This window comes from Phoenix dactylifera, chromosome 4 (assembly GCF_051530095.1).
Source record: "Phoenix dactylifera cultivar Ajwa chromosome 4, Ajwa_hap1_PhDact_Kaust_v1.1, whole genome shotgun sequence".
Taxonomy (NCBI): Eukaryota; Viridiplantae; Streptophyta; class Magnoliopsida; order Arecales; family Arecaceae; genus Phoenix; species Phoenix dactylifera.
Genome location: NC_143193.1, coordinates 50,747,664 through 50,769,534, shown reverse-complemented (window position 1 = coordinate 50,769,534; position 21,871 = coordinate 50,747,664). Strand labels below are relative to the sequence as shown.

Sequence of the window (21,871 nt, the reverse complement as noted above, 5' to 3'; positions counted from 1 at the left end):
TCTAGTCAAAGACGTGGTAATACCACCTTACTTAAATATGGCTTAAGATCAACCACTTCTTGCCGTTGACTTCAATATTTATGATCCTACTTATTTGATCATGATAACATTTTCCAAACCGTACAATCATATTTCAGAGACATTTGATAAATTAAAAATTTGAAAACTAATGCAGAAATAGTACGAATGAAAATAATAGTCATTTTTTTATTGTAATAGCCGGAGGAGTGTTGCAATATTGTAATAGCCGTTTCTTAAACTTTGCTTGCGAACTCCCTCTCCCCAAGAAACTTGACAACGAGTTAAGATCATCTTCTGACCTCATCGTGGTTGAAAAAAATAGAAAAAAAGGGTCTTTGGTCGTATCCTCTCTCTCTCTCTCTCTCTCGAGTCTTGACTCTGTCTCCCTAGCCTAGGATCTGCGACCCCAAGCGACCACGTCGATGGAAGCGACCGTGTGGCCCCCGTGGGTGGACCTCTCGTCAAGTCCTCATACCATCTTTTTTATTATAGGCCAATTCCTCATTCACTGGGTGGGCAACTTGGTCATTCCAAATAGCCCAAGGACCAGAGAAAGCCATGGATGGTGGGGTGGAAAAATAAAAAATTGTCTTCACGGTTCCTTATGAATAGCACCGGAGGTTGCATTCCTCTTCTTGGAGAAGCTGAGGTCCTCTCCATTTCTATCCATCTTCCTCTCTGTTAGTTCCGACAATAGCATGGGTCTCAAGTCAGGGAATCTATCTGAGAAGGAACAGAAGAGAATAGTGCCAAGAAGAGGCGAAGTTAAGCGTCGGATCCTGTGCTCCCTCTTTCGCAGCATCGGCCATCTCTCCAAGTCTCTCATCTCTTATATCTTCGGTTCTCGCCGCACGGCCACTCTCTGACGTACCTCAGTCTAGTCTTATCATCTGATAGTACCAATTGCTGCATCAGACATGACTCGAAGACCTTTTTTTTTTTTTTTGACATTTCTATATAATTCTCCGTACTTTTTTTTAAGTTGTTTTTATTTGATTTGCGTTATAGCGGTACTTCTCTTCCTTTCTTTGTCCATCATTGTGGTGTCTCTCAAGCAAGTGGAAATGGAATTTGGTGCCATTCGGATAACGAAAGGAGTAGCCACCTTTGATTCGAGAGGGAAGGGACGACGTGCATGACGTTTGATGGCATGCCGGTATTAGAGGCCTAAATGGCTGCCTTGGGCGCCATTGTTGAACTGTGCTCCTCAGGTCGTGAGTTTTGGGCCACGCCAGGGCGAGAACGGAGTTCAGGTTAACCTGAAGCATTGGAACTCGTTCTCTCTCTATCTCTCTCTCTTTTTTATTTTTATTCTCAAGAATAAAGCATTGGTACTTGATTTCATCAATTTGTTTGTTTGGTTTGGATTCATAATTAGCACCATATTCTTTGCTCATGAACTTGACTTCTTGAGGCCAAGCTGTTCCTCAATCACCTTGTCTCTGACTTGGTCCTATCATATATGAGTTAGAATGACATTTTACTTGAGAGCTTGGCCCAACTGTGGACTTTCCCAAGTCAAATGGGGTTTGAAGAGATTATATATATATATATATATATATATATATATATATATATATATATAATAAGGGTCTTCTTCCAAGCGTGTGGGCTATTTCAACAAAACTGTGGAAATAAAGCATTAATCTATAGGCTGCTTCTGATATACGCTTGGATGTCAGGCTCAACAAGGGATGTTAATGGGCTGGGTCGCTCTCCTGGGAAATCCTCGGTTGGGATTGGACCATCAAGTGGAGCCCAATCCAATGAGTTGGGTTCACGACCAAGGTTTTGTTTTTCTCTGGCTAGAAATTAGGTCAATGCCAAGAAGCTCACTCTGATATCATTGGATTATGCTAACAACCACCCTCAGGAAATCATATGCAAATTTTTAGAGAATTTTCGAAAGCAAGAAATGGAGCATAGACACATTATTAGGCACTGCTGTTTGGATTTTATTTGACCAGCTTCCAATTGCATTGGTCTGGACATTAATAATGAAGTTCTGGTTGGCCTGGGACCTTGCTAAACTATACAAGCCAGCCAAACCCAACTAAGCCTATGAAACTAATTAGTTGGGTTTCTATCACCGGCCAGTTCTTGCAAATCTGCTTCTCTGATTTATGCGTGTTCTTATTTTATTGATTTGATTTAATCATTAAACAAAGGGATCATGCATCAAAGGGTCAAGACCTTGCAAAATCTGCTTCTCTGATTTGATTTATGCGTGTTCTACAGTAGGGATCATGTATCATAGTAATTATACGAATTACAATAAGCTGGCAGATGGCCATGAGATGCAATCACTCAAGAGTACAATAGAATGAATATAATCACATGGCTTGTAATAGAATGGCACGTAACCGGGAGAGAGGAGAAAGAAATGAAGAGGATGGAAGAGCTGTCTTAAGCCCAAGAAGCATTTCGACAAGGAGTTTTTTTTTTCTTTTCGGGGGCTGCTTCCCTTCTTTATTTATGCAAAGAAAGAGAAAGAGCTAGAGGTTTAGGCGATATACTTGGAGCTCAGCTTGTCCGATAAAAATGTCTCCAAGCAAATCACTACATATATAAGTCCAACTTAGTTTCAACTCCGACCCTTCTATTTATTGGACTCTTAATTTCAAACTTCAAGAGTCTGTTTGGATCGATGATTCTGTACCATCTAATAAAATTCATAAGAACATGGATCGGAAAAGACTTATTTCATAGTATTCATAAGAATTTTTTCAGAGAAGGCCAGCTTCAATTCTACGGGGAGAAAAAAATTACCTCATCAATTTTTTTTTCATACAAGAATGAATTGGAAGAGATCCAATTAACACGGGCTAGGTTAACCCTGATTTTCATATATTAAATATAATCTATGCACATATTTTAGAAGATATATACTAAACGGGCAAGAGTTAATTTCTCTAGAATTTTTATCCCAATTCTACAGGAATATTCAGATAGGCCCTAAAAAGATTGGGCTTTCGTATAGGATATGGGATCCATCTATTCTATTTTCTTCCAAGATTTCTTCTTTGCAATAGATACATGTTTGAACCAGAGAAGATGGCTCACATCGGACCTATTATAAGTTATGAATTGGTGTCGATTTTTTATTTTTCCTTTTTCTTTTATACACCCAATAGGAGCACATTAATTATTTTCAAAGATAGGACACATTTACTATGGGGCTAAGATAATGACAATCACAATTAGAGAGATAGAATATTGTTATATTAGGATATATTAATAGAGTTTGAGCATATCACCAAAGACAGTGTTGGGATAAGGAAGAAAAGAGATAATTACAAGATTGATAGTGAAGAGATTTTAGGAAGGAAAAATTAGAAGACTAGCCGTTGAGAGATTTTAGAAGATCATTTTGGAAAGTTTGCATTGGCATTTACTGGTTTGGAAAACTAGCCCTTGGAGTCGTTAGTATGGGAGAAGAATTTATTGCTGATATACAAACTGTTGGAGGGATTGTAGGAGATATGGATGCTCATCTTAGAAAGTCAATATTGGCCTTTGCTGGTTTGGAAAACTAGCCGTCGGATAAGGATTCATCGCTTTTAATTCCTACCCTTGAGCTTCGTCGGTTTAATGGTCCACTCTATTACGACCTATATATGAAACTCAGTTCTTTCTCAGCCTCACCACTCCCCTAAACTCATTCATCCCACCTCCCTTCACGTTGAGCCAACTCCTTCATTCCATCCTCTCATGGCCTCCATCACCAGCTCCGGCCTCCTGCACCCATCTTCAGCCCCGAGCAAAGAAGAAGACCGCCGCGGCCGTGTGATCTTTGACCCCTTTCTCCTCCAGAAAGAAACCAACGTGCCCAAAGAATTCCTCTGGCCGCAGTCCGAGAGGCCTGATTGTTTGGAAGAAGTCCAGGCCCCAGTGGTAGACCTCAAAGGATTTCTCCAAGGAGATGAGTCGTCCACCCGTCGTGCTGCTGAGATCATCCGACAAGCCTGCCTCGTCCATGGCTTCTTCCAGGTAATCAACCACGGCATCGACCCGTCTCTCTGTCGTGACGCGATGAGAAATGCGGACGAACTTTTCAAACTCCCCCTGGAGACCAAGCTCAAGATCCAGCGACAGCGTGGGAGCTTATGGGGCTACACCGGAGCCCATGCCGATCGCTTTTCCTCCAAGCTGCCCTGGAAGGAGACGCTCTCCTTCGGCTATGATAACGTTGGATCTAAGAATGGCGTCGTCAGCTACTTCGTGTCCAGCCTTGGGAAGGATTTTGAGCCAACGGGGTATTATATATATACGCTGTGATTCTTAGAGCACGCTACTTTGGATTTTTCCAGTCTGAAGGTATCCATTAATTTATAACATTTGGTTTCTTTATCGCAGATGGGTCTACGAGAGATATTTTGGAGCTATGAAAGAGTTGTCTCTGAGGATCATAGATCTTTTGGCGATCAGTTTGGGGGTGGATCGAGAGTATTTCCGAGAATACTTCAAGGACGGGGAGTCGGTGTCGAGATGCAACTACTATCCGTCGTGCCAAGTGCCGGAGGTGGTGCTTGGGACGGGGCCGCATAACGATCCGACCGGGCTCACGCTGCTGCTTCAAGACCAAGTGGGAGGGTTGGAGGTGTTCACGGATGGCAAATGGCAAGCATTAAACCCGCAGCCGGACGCGCTGGTGATCAACATTGGTGACACATTCATGGTATGCATTCTATTTTATTTCACAAAGAAAGAGGAACTTTAAATATTGGATGAAATGAATGGAAGAATAAAGGAACACATGAAAAGTACGTATAAATAGTGAGGGGCGGGGAGTCGGGAATCACTTGCCTTGGATTATGATGGCTCAAGCAAACGAGCAAGGAGATTAAGAAACTTAAATTGTTGGATGAAATAACTAGAAAAAAAGGAATGCCTTCATTATTATTATTTTTTTCAAAAAATAAGGGATATCTTAATTTGTTGGGTTGAGAGAGATCTTAATTTGTTGGATTTAGATAGTTACAATAGAGAGAGAGAGAGAGAGAGAGAGAGAGAGAGAGAGAGAGAGAGAGAGAGGATATAGTTGCATTGTGTTTAATGACTTCAGATTAAGGTCGGGTCCACTTGGTAATCACTTTGTGAGGCTTTTGAAAAGTGCCAAAATAACAGCAAGATAAATAAAATTTGGTGCATGCAATCAAGATAATCTTTAGTTGGAAAAATGACTTCATACGTGTTCATCTATTCGGCCTATTAATATTCATACACGCCACACATCTTTTCTTTGTTGTCTATTTAATTTGCAGGCTTTAACCAATGGAATATACAAGAGTTGCTTGCATCGAGCGGTGGTTAACTCGCAACTCAAGAGGCAATCAATAGTCTTTTTTCTGTGCGCAAAAGGCGACAAAGTGATCCGACCCCCAGAGGCACTGGTGAGCCAAGAGAATCCACGCAAGTATCCAGACTTCACCTGGTCGGAGCTGCTGAACTTCACTCAGAACTGCTATAGAGCCGACGGTGAAACCCTACAATGCTTCGCCCAACAGCTTTTATCCTCCAAAGCAACAAAATAGCTCCAGCCTTGGATTTGGAGGCAACCCAGAGGGCTTATAGATGTGGATGATATTTGAATCAATCATATGCAGATGTGGATGATATTTGAATAAATCATATGTTACTTTCAATGGTATTTGAATAATTCATATGCTACTTTCTATCTTCTGATATGTTTCTTCATGCATGATTTAGGTGAGAAGATGTTATGTGAGGGTGGCAATGCTTAACCGTTTAATTTGTGTCAATCCATTATAGATCAAGCTAGATTACATATTTAATCAAATATAGATTTGGATATATATTTTTGACCAATTTAATAAATAAGTCAGATTGGTTTCATAAATTTTTTATCTATCATGTATCTGACCCAACTCATATCTTATCCAATCCAACTTGCTTGCCACCCGTACTATTATGTAGGTCTAGATTGTGAGATCTAATGCAGGTTTGCTAAATAAAAACTCGTGTGTTTGTGTGCATCAAAATAACAAGAATGGTGTCTGCCCTTCTTTTTGTTTGAACAAAAAAGAAAAGAAATTCTATTGGAGTACGAGCCTGCATAGTTTATATTTTTTGTTAATAAAATTGTATTTTTTTTAATCCAGAACTCGGATAAGGCGATAGAATTCACGTGTACTAGAGCGGCAAACATCTAAACAAGCGCACGGATACCATCCCAGAAATCCAACATGACCCATCTTGACCTAGCATAAATTTTATAAATTTTGAGTATAAATTTTATCTTATTTAGATACATAATAAATAAAATTCTTTTTTTGTTTGAACAAAAACGAAAAAATTTATAAATTTTTCTTCGAACAAAAATGAAAAAAAAATTCTATCGGAGTACAAGCCTACATGGTTTACATTTTTTGTAAACAAAATTATGTTTCTTTTTTATCGAACTTGGATAAGGCGATAGAATTCATGCGGACTGGAACGGCAAACATCCAAACAAGCTCACGGTTACCATCCAAGAAATCCAACATGACCCATCTTGACCTAGCATAAATTTTATAAATTTTGAGTATAAATTTTATCTTATATAGACATTAATAATGAAGTTCCGGTTGGCCTGGGACCTTGCTAAACTATACAAGCCAGCCAAACCCAACTAAGCCTATGAAGCTAATTAGTTGGGTTTCTATCACCAGTTCTTGCAAATCTGCTTCTTTGATTTATGCGTGTTCTTATTTTATTGATTTGATTTAATCATTAAACAAAGGGATCATGTATCAAAGGGTCAAGACCTTGCAAAATCTGCTTCTCTGATTTGATTTATGCGTGTTCTACAGTAGGGATCATGTATCATAGCAATTATACGAATTACAATAAGCTGGCATATGGCCATGAGATGCAATCATGCACTCAAGAGTACAATAGAATGAATATAATCACATGGCTTGTAATAGAATGGCACGTAACCATGAGAGAGGAGAAAGAAAAGAAGAGGATGGAAGAGCTGTCTTAAGCCCAAGAAGCATTTCGACATGGAGTTTTTTTTTTTCCGGGGCTGCTTCCCTTCTTTATTTATGCAAAGAAAGAGATAAGAGGTAGAGGTTTAGGTGATACACTTAATTGGAGCTCAGCTCGTCCGATAAAAATGTCTCCAAGCAAATCACTACATAAGTCCAACTTAGTTTCAACTCCGACCCTTCTATTTATTGGACTCTTTCAAACTTCAAGATCGAGTCTGTTTGGATGATTCTGTACCATCTAATAAAATTCATAAGAACATGGACCGGAAAAGACTTATTTCATAGTATTCATAAGAATTTTTTCAGAGAAGGCCAGCCTCAATTCTACGGGGAGAAAAAAATTATCTCATCAAATTTTTTTTTTTATACAAGAATGAATTGGAAGAGATCCAATTAACACAGGCTAGGTAAAGCCTGATTTTCATAATATTAAATATAATCTATGCACATATTTTAGAAGATATATACTAAACGGACAAGAAATAATTTATGTAGAATTTTTATCCCAATTCTGCAGGAATATCCAGATAGGCCCTAAAAAGATTGGGCTTTCATATAGGATATGGGATCCATCTATTCTATTTTCTTTTAAGATTTCTTCTTTGCGACATATACATGTTTGAACCACAGAAGATAGCTCACATCAGACCTGTTATAAGTTATGAATTGGTGTCAATTTTTTATTTTTCCTTTTTCTTTTATACACCCAATAGGAGCACATTAATTATTTTCAAAGATAGGACACATTTACTATTGGGCTAAGATAGTGACAATCACAATTAGAGAGATAGAATATTGTTATATTAGGATATATTGAGTTTGAGCATATCACCAAAGACAGTGTTGGGACAAGGTTGTGACAATAAAAGGCAAAGAGCGGGATCGGGGATTCCTTGCATCAGGGTTTAGTAATGCTGAGCATGTCGCCAAAGAAATGAAGAACTTCAACTATTCGGTGAAATAAATAAAAGAACAAAAGGAGCTGTTTTTCCGAAAAAGTCATTGCTCCTTAATAATGATAGCAGTGACGATCACAAGTAGAGAGAGTGAGGACATAGTTACTTAGGGTGAAATAATGACTCGAGGATGATAACCAATGGCATTAATTGTTGAGCTAAGGTAGGAAAAGTATTGAGAGGGGTGGTTTAGTTTTACTGTGGTTTGGTAACTACAAGTATACAGGAGGGAGCCTGGTGAGGTAGAGTTCTATAAGATGACTCATACTCACTGAGATGGTAGCTTTGTTTACAAGGAATCGAGAGATAAAGTTGTATATATTCATCTTTGATTTGTGCAATGATTTTTTTATTACTTTTATTTTTTTCAAACATTAATATGTGACTTTTTTATGAGAAATATAGAACAAAGCTACATCTCTTATTTCAGAGCGCGTCGGGGAGTCATCATCATCCGGCGTGACTAGTCGCGTCGAAGCTCAGGTGTTCGCCGAAATGATAGTCCCAAAGCGCTATAGTTGAGTGAAGGGTTATGGCATTGGAGTTCCCGCACTAAGTTATTTGTAGTGAGCAGATATACTCAAGATGCCAGACAAGATAGTAGCACTGCAGAGGTTTGTAGTCTAAAGGCAACGATGAAGGAGATAAGGTAGAGCCAGCATATAGAAATACAACAGATAAGACAGTACTATCATATTGATATGACGAAGTTGAGGCAGAGCCATCAGACAGAGATAGAGCAGATAAGGCAAAGCATCATGCCGATATTGCAGAGTTGAGGAAGAGCCATCAGATAGAGATACAATTTTAAGGGCTCAGCTTGACCAGATTTCATCTATATTGCATAGTTTTGCCCCTCCGCAGATAAATAACTACATCTATTTGAATATTTTACATAATTATAACGTATTTTTGTATGAGCTTAATGATTTTCATATTCTTAAGTTCTAAAGTTTCTATTTTTTTCTTGTAGGTTCCTAATACTGCATCTACCCGAAGAGATAATGACGATGATGCCATCGACCCCTGATACCTCGTAGACTGTTTATTTAGGAGTTCGATATATATATTTTTTATGTTTTCGAAACACATTGTAAATATAAATTGACAATATAAATGTAATCATATTTGACAATATGAATATTTCGAATAATCTATTTGATTGTGACATGTAACTTTTGTTATATATGTGATTTTTGTTATGTATTTGTTTAGTAAATAATGTATACAAAATTTAATTTTTCTTAAATTTTTGTTTTAAAAAAATAATTCTAACGATATTTTAAAGCGTTGTTAGAATAAATATTGCTGACGCTGACACAATACCAAAATGGCACGGCACTATCAAAATGGTACTGCAGCGAAGATTTAAAATAGACCGATGCTTATAAATGTTGGCAAAATATCAACGCAATTGGCTAGCCGCCTCACGGTTCGGTTTTTACCTGGACAGGTTGTACCGGGGAAGAATGTGGGTTCGCGTGAAGGAAGGTGACGCGAAGGACACAACTTGCACCAACCCTTTTACCACTTGGAAATATGCCACTTGTCCTCGCTGGTTAGAAGGCACGTCTAGCTCGTTCCTCGAGTTAAAAATTCTCTATATATGGAACTACTTTCTCCCTCCAGCAACCAAGCATCAACCAAGAGTACTCTCTTGCTCTTTCTCCTCTGCCTTTTTTCCCCCCTCTATTGTTATCAATCTCCTGAAGCGTGTCCTCTTGTTCATCCCTCCATCCTTTTCCCACACAACAAATTAATGCAAAAGAATCTGCTCTCAAGAAAGGCTGCATGCGACTCCCATGGACAGGATTCCTCTTACTTTCTGGGGTGGGAGGAGTATGAGAAGAACCCTTACGACCCAAACACCAACCCAGATAGAATCATTCAAATGGGCTTTGCAGAGAACCAGGTCGGCACCATCAAACACCATACAACCTTATTACTGTAATATTACAGCAACAATTAATCTCATCTTTTCTTTGTTCGTCTTTTGGCAGCTATCGTTCGATCTCATCGAGTCGTGGCTCGAGTCACCCCAACCCAGCGGGGTTCAAGAGAGACGGTACTGCATCCATTCCGCGAGCTAGCCCTGTTCCAGGATTGTCGTGGATTCGGCGAGGTGGACTTACTTTCTCGAAAGCAGGAATCCTGGAAAGCAGGAAAGCCACGATAATCCTGGAACAGGGCCAGCACGCGGAAAGGTAACTCCCATCACAAAACCTACGCAAGAACTTCTTCTACTACTTTGTCTTCTTCTTCTTTTGGGGAGGTGGGGTATGTCATCCATTTACAAGTTTTCTCACATCATAAGTACTTGTTTTGGAAGCCTTGGGCTTTTCTTTGATGTGCATGCCGGCAACTCAAGTTGATAACAGCAATTTTACTTGGCAGCCGTTCGAGGACTGTAGAAACTTTTGCAAGGGGAACTCGAACACTTGTTCCTCTGTTTAGCTGGCATTTGAATTTTAGTTTGAACACAAGATTCTATTTTAACCTGGCGAGGTATGTTCTCTACGAGGTTATGCCTGCTCTGTACGCACTTATGCTAACTCTGCGCACAGGTGAGGAAGTTAAAAATAAAAAACGCCAATCAGATCAATGAGGAGGAGTAAAATTTTTATTAAACAGATTCAATATAAAATTAAAGTGAATCTAGGAGGCTCTCATAATTACTCTTTCTCTTATATAGAACTAGTCCGAGCTTGTCGGTGGAATCTTGGTCCGGTCACTGCTGAAGTCATCGGCCGTCGAGTCCACGGCGTTAGGTTGCCAGTCTGCCTTATTATTATTATTTTAGTGTAAAGAGGAGGCAAAAAGGAGACACAGTTTTAGATTAATCATATTTACAAAAGAGATGAGGGACATAGATGAGTTATATTGTTAAGAGAGAAGAGGAACAGATGTGAAAAAAAGAAGCTAAATGGTTCCAAACCAAGCGTCTGATAATCGGAACAGAAAATATTGATACTCGTAAAAAGAAGCATTGGAGGAAAGAAACCCCATCCAGACTAATAAGCATAGAGCATTCTTTGTCTGGAAGTTTCAAACAATTTTACAAAGATTCCCAGAAAAAAGCACTAGAATCTAGAATGGCCACAAACTCCAAATTTTATAGAAGCTTGAGAGAGTTTTTAAAACAAGAGAACAACCAATTTTCTACTACTAATTTTTATACCATATCTGGTACGTCCTTTGAAGCATAATACAATCTGATGGAAGGCATAAGATGACGAACAAGAGCTATAGCTGAAGGAAATAATGTTGCAATCCTTTATTCATTGAATGTGCTGATTGCAGCTGAGGCGAAGGCATATCCATTTTCAGAAATGGAAAGATTTGTCATATGACAATAAATAGGTTCGCAAATAATTCACTAGATCTCCCTTCTCTCCAACCCGCCCTGAACCGATGGAAATGGGACCCGCGAACTACACATCAGCTGTGGTTTTGTCATTGGATTCGTCATATAGTTTTTGGTCATCCCATTAATTTAGAGGAAAAGATCTCTCGTCTCCGCAGAATGGGTCGCGGGCGGTCTCGGCCCCGCCCGCCGGTTCCATGTGTCCCTCTCCGCGCCTCCCTTTTCGTGCTTTCCCCACACTGCATAAACTGGGCACGCCCATCTGTATGCTAAGATGAAAATTTCTTATTTTTTCACAGCATTGTTGCAGCATATGAAGAAGAATATAAACCAGCTTTCCTTTCCAAAGCACAAAGAAAGTCAAAATGCAAAACATCTTTGAACTGACGTAAATAATCATTAACGGAGGTATTAGAATTCTTACGCATATAGATAACTTGTTGCAGTTGAAACTCCCTTTCCTGTGAAGCCTGCGCATATGCTTCCTTGAGTGTTGTCCACACCTCTTCGGATGTGTCCAGACCAATTACTAAACTGAGTGCTTCCTCTGTGAGTGTGCCGATGATCCACCCAGGCAGAAGGCGATTTGATTTTCTCCATTTTACATATTCTGGATTGATCTCTTTTTATCCATCATTAGAGCCTTCAGGACAAAAGACATGTGAAACAGGCATCGGGGTCTCTATTGAAGTATAAAGCAGCAGATCAGCTTCAGTCTCAACCTTAAGCTGCATTCAAAGTGAAGTACAGGAGCGGGAAAGGCTGAATGAACTTCTTTCGAGCTTCTTTTCTATTCTTTACTGTGTCCTGTATTGGTATTCTGTTTTTTTCAGTTTTTAGCCACGTTGTTTGCTGAGCTGGAATCTTTTCAGCTGAACTGGCAGGACGTTAGTCAGTTACCATAGTTTGTTAGTTAGTTATAGTCTCATTCAACTCTATATAAAGCCTACCTCTGTAAACAGCTAAGTGTGAGGAATAGAAATGAAGGAATTTCCCATGGTTTGAGCTCTCTGTTTTTCCACACACTTTCTTACATGGTATCAGAGCTATGAGAGTTATCAGCCATGGCGGAAATTCCAAGAAATACAGAGCACTCCCCAACACCCAATTCCATTCAAAACCCATCATCAAATTCATCAACTACTTCCAGATTTTTAAACTTCAGTGACCCTGCAAATCCTTACCGATTAGAGAATGGTGATAATCCTGGAATGACTCTAGTTGCAGATCTTCTCACCACAGATAATTATGCTACTTGGTCCAGGGCGATGCGTAGAGCCTTGAGAGCCAAGAACAAGCTTGGATTCATTAATGGAGCTATTCCCAAGCCCACGAATACTGAGGATCCATTATTTGAAGCTTGGGAACGATGTAATGATATGGTTGCCTTTGTTTTGCTTCTACCTTGTCCCATGGTCGAAAGAAATTTGATCCAAGAGGCAGAAAATGTGTATTTTTGGGTTATCCTTTTGGTGTTAAAGGATATAAAGTCCTTGATATAAATAGCAATACTACTTTTCTCTCTCGAGATGTAGTCTTCCATGAAACTATTTTTCCTTTTCACACTATTTTCTCCAATTCCAATTCTGAACAAAATACATCAAAACCGGTGTTTCCTATGTTCAATTCTGCTCCTCCTCCTGATATTCCACATACTGTTCCACAAAATGACATTGCAGCCACTAATAGGACCTCTTCTCCTTCTGATACTCAGTCTCCTTCAATAGTATTAGAAAAGATACTCACTGATACTCCTCTGATACTCAATGATAACATTACTTCTGACTCTCCACATGTTGTCCAAACTGAACCTCTTGATCACATTGACCCTGCTATTCCTCGAAAATCTACTAGAATTCGAAAAGCACCTCAATATCTGCAGGATTATCACTGTCAGCAGGTCAATCTCACTTCACCAGTCTCTTCGTTGGACAAGATGCAATCTTCTTCTTCTTCTTCAGGTACACTTTTTTCTTTAGCTAATTTTTTGTCATATCAGCATTTTTCTCCAGCTTTTCAAGCTTTTTCTTCCTCCATTTCCACTCACCTTGAACCTCAAAGCTATAAGCAAGCAATTCAAAATCCTGACTGGTGCAAGGCTATGGAAGCAGAAATTATTGCTCTTGAACTTAATCATACTTGGAAAATTGTTGATTTGCCTCCAGGGAAAGAACCCATTGACTGCAAATATGTTTACAAGATTAAATATAACTCAGATGGGACTGTGGAGAGATATAAAGCTAGATTAGTGGCAAAAGGATACACTCAACAGGAGGGAATTGACTATCATGAGACTTTTTCCCCTGTTGCCAAGCTAGTCACAGTTCGATGTCTTCTTTCTATTGCAGCAGTAAGAGGATGGCATTTGCAACAGTTTGATGTCAACAATGCTTTCTTACATGGGGATTTAGAAGAGGAGATTTATATGAAGAGGCCACCGGGTTATACAAAAGGAAAACCTCACCAAGTTTGCAAACTCCTCAAGAGTCTTTATGGTCTCAAACAAGCTTCTCGGCAATGGTACTCTAAATTTTCTAATTCTCTTCTTGATTTTGGTTATACACAATCAAAGGCCGACTATAGTCTTTTTACTAAGAAGGATGGCAATATTTTTACAGTTTTGCTGGTATATGTTGATGATATTATTGTGGCCAGCAATTGTTTAGATTCAATTTCTGTTCTGAAGCAGTTCTTAGATGATAAATTTAAGATCAAAGATCTCGGGTCCCTTAGATATTTTCTTGGCATAGAAGTTGCTCGATCATCTAAAGGGATTCACATCTGTCAGAGGAAGTATGCACTTGATATCTTAGCAGACTCTGGTACATTGGGGTCTAAACCTCTCAAAATTCCCATGGATCAAAACTTGAAACTTAGCAAAGATACAGGCCAACTTCTCTCTAATCCCACTATTTATCGACGGCTTATTGGTCGGTTATTGTATCTGACTATAACAAGACCAGACATTAGTTATACTGTTCAAACTCTAAGTCAGTTTATGGATAAGCCTACCACAACACATATGGCTGCTGCCCACAAGGTTCTCAGGTACCTTAAAACAGCTCCTTGTCAAGGCATTATGTTCTCTTCTTCATCTACATTACAATTGCAAGCATATTGTGATTCGGATTGGGTTCATATCCTGATTCTAGACGATCAGTGACTGGCTATTGTGTATTCTTGGGAAGTTCTCTGATTTTCTGGAAGTCCAAGAAACAATCTATTGTTTCTCGCCCTTCTGCAGAGGCAGAGTACAGGGCCATGGCCACTACTTGTTCAGAATTAACATGGCTGCGTTACATTTTACATGATCTTCAAGTTCCTCATCCACAAGCGGCCACTCTTTTTTGTGATAATCAGGCTGCACTTCACATTGCAGCCAATCCGGTGTTCCATGAGCGCACCAAACATATCGAATTGGATTGTCATTTGATTCGAGATAAGATTCAAGAAGGCAGCATCGAAACCTTTCATGTTGGAACACAGCAGCAGCTAGCTGATATTTTTACCAAAGCTTTGCCGTTCTTTCTTCTTCGATCCCATTTATCCAAGATGGGAATAGTCAATCTCTATTCTCCATCTTGCGGGGGGGTATTGAAGTATAAAGCAGCAGATCAGCTTCAGTCTCAACCTTAAGCTGCATTCAAAGTGAAGTACAGGAGCGGGAAAGGCTGAATGAACTTCTTTCGAGCTTCTTTTCTGTTCTTTACTGTGTCCTGTATTGGTATTCTGTTTTTTTCAGTTTTTAGCCACGTTGTTTGCTGAGCTGGAATCTTTTCAGCTGAACTGGCAGGACGTTAGTCAGTTACCATAGTTTGTTAGTTAGTTATAGTCTCATTCAACTCTATATAAAGCCTACCTCTGTAAACAGCTAAGTGTGAGGAATAGAAATGAAGGAATTTCCCATGGTTTGAGCTCTCTGTTTTTCCACACACTTTCTTACAGTCTCACCAATGAGCAAACATAAAAGATTTTGACTCTCGGCCAAGGCAAGTACCTGTTCACGCCATAAAGAAAAATTGTCCTGCTTCAAACAAAGAGTGACAAAGTTACCCACATTGATAGAGGCTATCGCCATTGATGAAGAATTAAAACAATAGGAGGGTCTGTATGATGAGAAATTAAGACAATAGGAGGATCTGTATGATGGGGTTAGCCTTGCGGTTCTGATACTATAAAGAAAGAAAACAAATATTGTATTGAAGTTGAACTCTTTTTATCATACTAAGAGTCATGGCTGGGCTTTTATTTATAAGCACCGTAGCAATTTATAAGGCCTTGGTGTTGAGTGATTGTTGTTCCCTTATTTGATTTGATGAGTCCAAAACACTTTAGTATATTTCATATTATACTAATGAATTCAAGTGAGTGTTTCAGGGAATATATTGGTATATACATTAGGATGACTTAGAAAATGGTTCAGGATTCTTAAGATCATTTTTTATAATGTTTGGAACCATTTCAGTCTTGCCCTGTACTCGAGTCGACTCCAAAGTTTCTCGAGTCGACTCTGGCACAAAAGTTGGTATCTGGCACGACCTCGAGTCGACACCCAGGTTGGGCGAGTCGACTCCTGATAGATTGGCACTACAGAGCCCGAGTCGACCCCACTTGAGATTGAGTCGACCCCGGAGAAAAGACAGAAGACTCATTTCAACCCGCCTGATACCGAGTCGACTCCAGCAAAAAGATAGAAGATCCATTTCTTAACCTAACTGATATCGAGCCGACTCCGAAAAGTAAAACAAAAAAATATTTTTCTACGGGACCGAGATCGAGTCGATACTTAAAGATCGCGAGCCGCCTCCAACTTTTGGCGAGCCGACTCCAGATGACACAAGACGACTCCGATAAGAAAAGGCAGAAAGATTAGTTTCTGGCACACTGAGATCGAGCCGACACTTGAAGGACGTAGGAGCAAGGTTAGCTCCGAACCACTATAAAACTTGTTGTGTTTGTGTTGTGGTTCCTTGAGTATCTCGTTTCCATTTCTTTCTTTATAGTTAAGATTTATCTCTTAGATTAAAATCAAGAAAGCTTTCATAATCTCATTAGGCAAATCAAAAAGAAATCAAACTCTTTATTCAAAACCCAATTCACCCCCTCCCACCCCCCCCCCCCCCCCCCCCCCCCCCCCCTCTCTTGGGTTGTTTATCGGGCAACACTTGGGATAAAGAAGGAAAGAGATAATTACAAGATAGATAGTTAAGAGATTTTAGGAAGGAAAAAATTAGAAGACTAGATGTTGAGAGATTTTAGGAGATCATTCTGGAAAGTTTGCATTGGCATTTACTGGTTTGGAAAACTAGCCGTTCGAGTCGTTAGCATGGGAGAAGAATTTATTGCTTATATTCTAACTGTTGGAGGGATTGTAGGAGATATGGATGCTCATCTTAGAAAGTCCGTATTGACTTTTGCTGGTTTGGAAAACTAGCCGTCGGATGAGGATTCATCGCTTTTAATTCCTACCCCTGAGCTTCGTCAGTTTAATGGTCCGCTCTATCATACGACCTATATATGAAACTCAGTTCTTTCTCAGCCTCACCACTCCCCTAAACTCATTCATCCCACCTCCCTTCACGTTGAGCCAACTCCTTCATTCCATCCTCTCATGGCCTCCATCACCAGCTCCGGCCTCCTGCACCCATCTTCAGCCCCGAGCAAAGAAGAAGACCGCCGCGGCCGTGTGATCTTTGACCCCTTTCTCCTCCAGAAAGAAACCAACGTGCCCAAAGAATTCCTCTGGCCGCAGTCCGAGAGGCCTGATTGTTTGGAAGAAGTCCAGGCCCCAGTGGTAGACCTCAAAGGATTTCTCCAAGGAGATGAGTCGTCCACCCGTCGTGCTGCTGAGATCATCCGACAAGCCTGCCTCGCCCATGGCTTCTTCCAGGTAATCAACCACGGCATCGACCCGTCTCTCTGTCGTGACGCGATGAGAAATGCGGACGAACTTTTCAAACTCCCCCTGGAGACCAAGCTCAAGATCCAGCGACAGCGTGGGAGCTTTTGGGGCTACACCGGAGCCCATGCCGATCGCTTTTCCTCCAAGCTGCCCTGGAAGGAGACGCTCTCCTTCGGCTATGATAACGTTGGATCTAAGAATGGCGTCGTCAGCTACTTCGTGTCCAGCCTTGGGAAGGATTTTGAGCCAACGGGGTATTATATATATACGCTGTGATTCTTAGAGCACGCTACTTTGGATTTTTCCAGTCTGAAGGTATCCATTAATTTATAACATTTGGTTTCTTTATCGCAGATGGGTCTACGAGAGATATTTTGGAGCTATGAAAGAGTTGTCTCTGAGGATCATAGATCTTTTGGCGATCAGTTTGGGGGTGGATCGAGAGTATTTCCGAGAATACTTCGAGGACGGGGAGTCGGTGTCGAGATGCAACTACTATCCGTCGTGCCAAGTGCCGGAGGTGGTGCTTGGGACGGGGCCGCATAACGATCCGAACGGGCTCACGCTGCTGCTTCAAGACCAAGTGGGAGGGTTGGAGGTGTTCACGGATGGCAAATGGCAAGCATTAAACCCGCAGCCGGACGCGCTGGTGATCAACATTGGTGACACATTCATGGTATGCATTCTATTTTATTTCACAAAGAAAAGAGGAACTTTAAATATTGGATGAAATGAATGGAAGAATAAAGGAACACATGAAAAGTACGTATAAATAGTGAGGGGCGGGGAGTCGGGAATCACTTGCCTTGGATTATAATGGCTCAAGCATACGAGCAAGGCAATTAAGAAACTTAAATTGTTGGATGAAATAACTAGAAAAAAAGGAATGCCTTCATTATTTTTTTTTTCAAAAAATTAGGGATATCTTAATTTGTTGGGTTGAGAGATATCTTAATTTGTTGGATTTAGATAGTTACAATAGAGAGAGAGAGAGAGGATATAGTTGCATTGTGTTTAATGACTTTCGAGTCCACTTGGTAATCACTTTGTGAGGCTTTTGAAAAGTGCCAAAATAACATCAAGATAAATGAAATTTGGTGCATGCAATCAAGATAATCTTTAGTTGGAAAAATGACTTCATACATGTTCATCTATTCGGCCTATTAATATTCATACACGCCACACATCTTTTCTTTGTTGTCTATTTAATTTGCAGGCTTTAACCAATGGAATATACAAGAGTTGCTTGCACCGAGCGGTGGTTAACCCGCAACTCAAGAGGCAATCAGTAGTCTTTTTTCTGTGCGCAAGAGGCGACAGAGTGATCCGACCCCCAGAGGCACTGGTGAGCCAAGAGAATCCACGCAAGTATCCAGACTTCACCTGGTCGGAGCTGCTGAGCTTCACTCAAAACTGCTATAGAGTCGACCGTGAAACCCTACAATGCTTCGCCCAACATCTTTTATCCTCCAAAGCAACAGAATAGCTCCAGCCTTGGATTTCGAGGCAACCCAGAGGGCTTATAGATGTGGATGATATTTGAATCAATCATATGCAGATGTGGATGATATTTGAATAAATCATATGTTACTGTTACGGGGGAACTTAGCCACCATGCCCCACGTGACCGGCACGCGCGCCCAGGAAGACTACGGCCCCAAGTCGGCAATCTCTTGACAACAACAGACTGTTCCCCTGAGGCACGCCGCGGCCCCCTGCTCCACTACTCCCTGCAACGGCCGTATCCGGCGCTGCCCCACGATCCCCTGTAACAGCCGTACAAAGCGGAGCTCCACTACGCCCTGCCATGGCCGTACCCAGCGCTGCCCCACGACGCCCTGTAACGACCATGTCAGTGGCAACCCCATCGGGCCACACGATGACCAATTCCCAGAAAAACCCCCCAGCCTGATATATATGCGGCTGGGGGGGAAGGGGGAGGGTAAGCAAGATTTTCCAGAGTATTATCTTACCTGCTACCTCTCCTTCTCCTTCGATCTCCCCTAACTTGATCGTCGGAGGGCCCCCACTACCCCGGTGGTGGTGCGAGGCTTGCTTGCAGGTTTCCCGGCGGAAGGTGGAGCGCAACCGAAGTAATTCCAAGGGAACCCCGTTCACACCGCTGTGCCAATCGTTCTCGGTTTGGACCCCCAGCAACAGTTGGCGCTAGAGAAAGGGACGGATCTCAGAGCGATCGTAATGGCACGGCGAGGTGGTCGTGGAGCTTCCAATGCTTCCGGTCGCGGGGCCTCTTGCGCCTCTGGCCGGAGGGCCGCTGCATCTCCAACACATTCTCAGCAACACTCCACCTCCCCACCGCCCGTTCAGACGGTCGAAGCCGCCCAGTTCGACCAGCTAACCCAGCAGGTTCGCACCCTCGCGGAGGCGGTGCAGAATCTGCAGGGTGCGATGTCCCGGGCGCCACAGCGGGCTCAGGAGCCGCCGCTGCCTGAGCGTTCGCCTGTCCTCCTCAACCCGCGCTCCTTCCTCTCCCATGGGGAGGAGCGCCGGCGCGAGGAGGATTCTCGAGCACGCTCCATTCTGCCGGGACCTTCCCGCCGGAGCTGCGCGGGGTCCGAGAGGCGGGCCCGGGCGCGTTCCCAGACCCCCCAGCCCTCGAGGAACCCGCGCTCCAGTCGGTCCCCCTCTCGCCGCCCCTTGTCTCCCACCCACCGGTCGCGCTCCCTGGACCGGCGGGTGGACGATCTCCACCGACAACTCCAGGTCCTGAAGGGCCATTCCAAAGATCCCTTCGCCGACTTAGAGATCTCCTCCCAGCCGGCGCTTGCCTCGAGGATCCTGCGGACCCCGAATCCGCCGGGGTTCAAAATGCCGGCGATCGAGCCCTATGACGGGGCGGCGGACCCGCGGGATCACGTCGAGAGTTTCAGGACCCTTATGCTCCTCCACGGAGCATCAGATCCCCTTCTCTGCAAGGCTTTTCCGGCAACCCTCCGTGGCCCGGCGAGGGCGTGGTTCGCCGAGCTGGAGGCTGACTCAATCCGGTCCTTCGACCAGTTCACTCGCCTCTTCATCACTCATTTCGCCGTCAGTAGTCGGCGGCGACTGGTCTCCGACTCCCTCTTTGATGTCCGGCAAAACGAGGGAGAAAGCCTGCGGGATTATCTTACCCGCTTCAACAAGGCTACGCTGGAGGTCCGGAACCTGAGTCAGGAAGTAGCTCTTTCAGCCCTGAAGCGTGGCTTCCGGAAGGGCAGACTCACCTTCTCCCTGGACAAACGCCTGCCGCGGAGCTTCCCAGAGCTGTTGTCCCGGGCGAACCAGTATGCGGATGCCGAGGAGGCGGCCGCCCACCGGAGCAAGGAGGCCGCCGAGATCCCTCCAAAGCTTGGGAAGAAAAGGCGGAAAGAGGCACGCCAGAGGAGGAGCCCGACGCCCCAGCATCGGCGCAGAAGCCCGTCGCCGGCGAAGAACCACGGCGCCCCACGCCCTCGTTCTCCGCCCCGACGTTTCAACCGGTACACCCCTCTCCTGACTCCCCGGACCCAGATCCTTATGGAGATCAAGGGGTGGGAGGATCTCCCGGCCCCGAGACAGATGCGGAGGATCCCTGGGAAGAGGCCCTCCCGGGCGTACTGTGAGTACCACCGAGACCACGGCCACGATACAGAAGACTGCTTCCAGCTTCGGGACGAGATCGAGGCTCTCATCCGCCGGGGGCGTCTCGGTCGATATGTGAGCGACCGACGTCCCCCCGCAGACCCGCGTCCGGCCGACCCGGCTCCCCCGGAGCCTCGGGAGCAGAATCGACCCGTTGCGGGCGTGATCCACACTATCACTGGGGGCTGCCCCCGGCCCGTGAGGAACGCAGGGGGCTTGACGGAAGCGTCAGGGGCGGCCGTCGCAAAGAGGCAGAGGGTCGGCAATGTAATCACCTTTAGTGATGAGGATGTAAAGGGGGTTCAGACCCCCCACGATGACGCCATGGTGATCTCCCTCACTATGGCAAACTATGATGTAAGGCGTGTTCTTGTGGATAGTGGAAGCTCAGCTGATATCTTGTTTTACGAGGCCTTCCAAAAGATGGGCTTGTCCAGACAATTGTTGCACAAAATATCCACCCCCCTCATAGGATTCACCGGTGACGCTGTCCCGGCGGAAGGCGTCGTTGAGCTGCCTGTGACTGCGGGCGTCGCACCCGCAGAAGCCACGGTGCGACTCGGATTCTTGGTCGTCCGTGTTCCCTCGGCCTACAACGCTATCCTCGGACGACCCGGGCTAAACGCCCTTCGCGCGGTAGTCTCCACGTATCACTTGCTCATGCGGTTTCCCACGGCGGTCGGGATCGGGGAGGTCCGAGGTGACCAACCGACCGCACGGCAATGTTTCTTAGCGACCCTCAAAGGGAAGAAGCCCGCAGAAGCCCTAAGCGTCGAGTCCCTTGATGCCAGAGACGAGGTGGCCTTGCGGCAAGGGGAGCCGGCCGAGGGTGTGATCGAAGTTCCCCTCGAGGAAGGCCGCCGGGACCGGGCGGTCCGGGTCGGCGCCAATCTCGACCCGGGAGCTCGGGCCCGATTGGTGGAATTCCTCCGAGCCAATGCCGATGTATTTGCCTGGTCGGCGGCCGATGTACCTGGGATCGACCCGGAGGTCATTTCTCACGCCCTCAACG

At 43.4% G+C, this 21,871-nt stretch overlaps 2 protein-coding genes across 2 annotated transcripts; both read left to right on the top strand.

The window, feature by feature from the left end:
- Positions 1-3,059: 3,059 nt before the first annotated feature.
- LOC103700279 (gibberellin 20 oxidase 2-like) lies at positions 3,060-5,698 on the top strand. Its single transcript, XM_039133965.3, has 3 exons — positions 3,060-4,277; positions 4,378-4,699; positions 5,286-5,698. Exons 1-3 carry the CDS (start codon positions 3,733-3,735, stop codon positions 5,553-5,555), a joined length of 1,137 nt encoding a protein of 378 aa, XP_038989893.2. The 5' UTR covers positions 3,060-3,732; the 3' UTR covers positions 5,556-5,698.
- Positions 5,699-16,468: 10,770 nt separating this feature from the next.
- LOC149767829 (gibberellin 20 oxidase 2-like) lies at positions 16,469-19,643 on the top strand. Its single transcript, XM_089930269.1, has 3 exons — positions 16,469-17,492; positions 17,593-17,914; positions 18,455-19,643. The coding sequence occupies exons 1-3, from the start codon at positions 16,948-16,950 to the stop codon at positions 18,722-18,724; spliced, it is 1,137 nt and encodes a 378-aa protein (XP_089786395.1). The 5' UTR covers positions 16,469-16,947; the 3' UTR covers positions 18,725-19,643.
- The last annotated feature ends 2,228 nt before the right edge of the window (positions 19,644-21,871 follow it).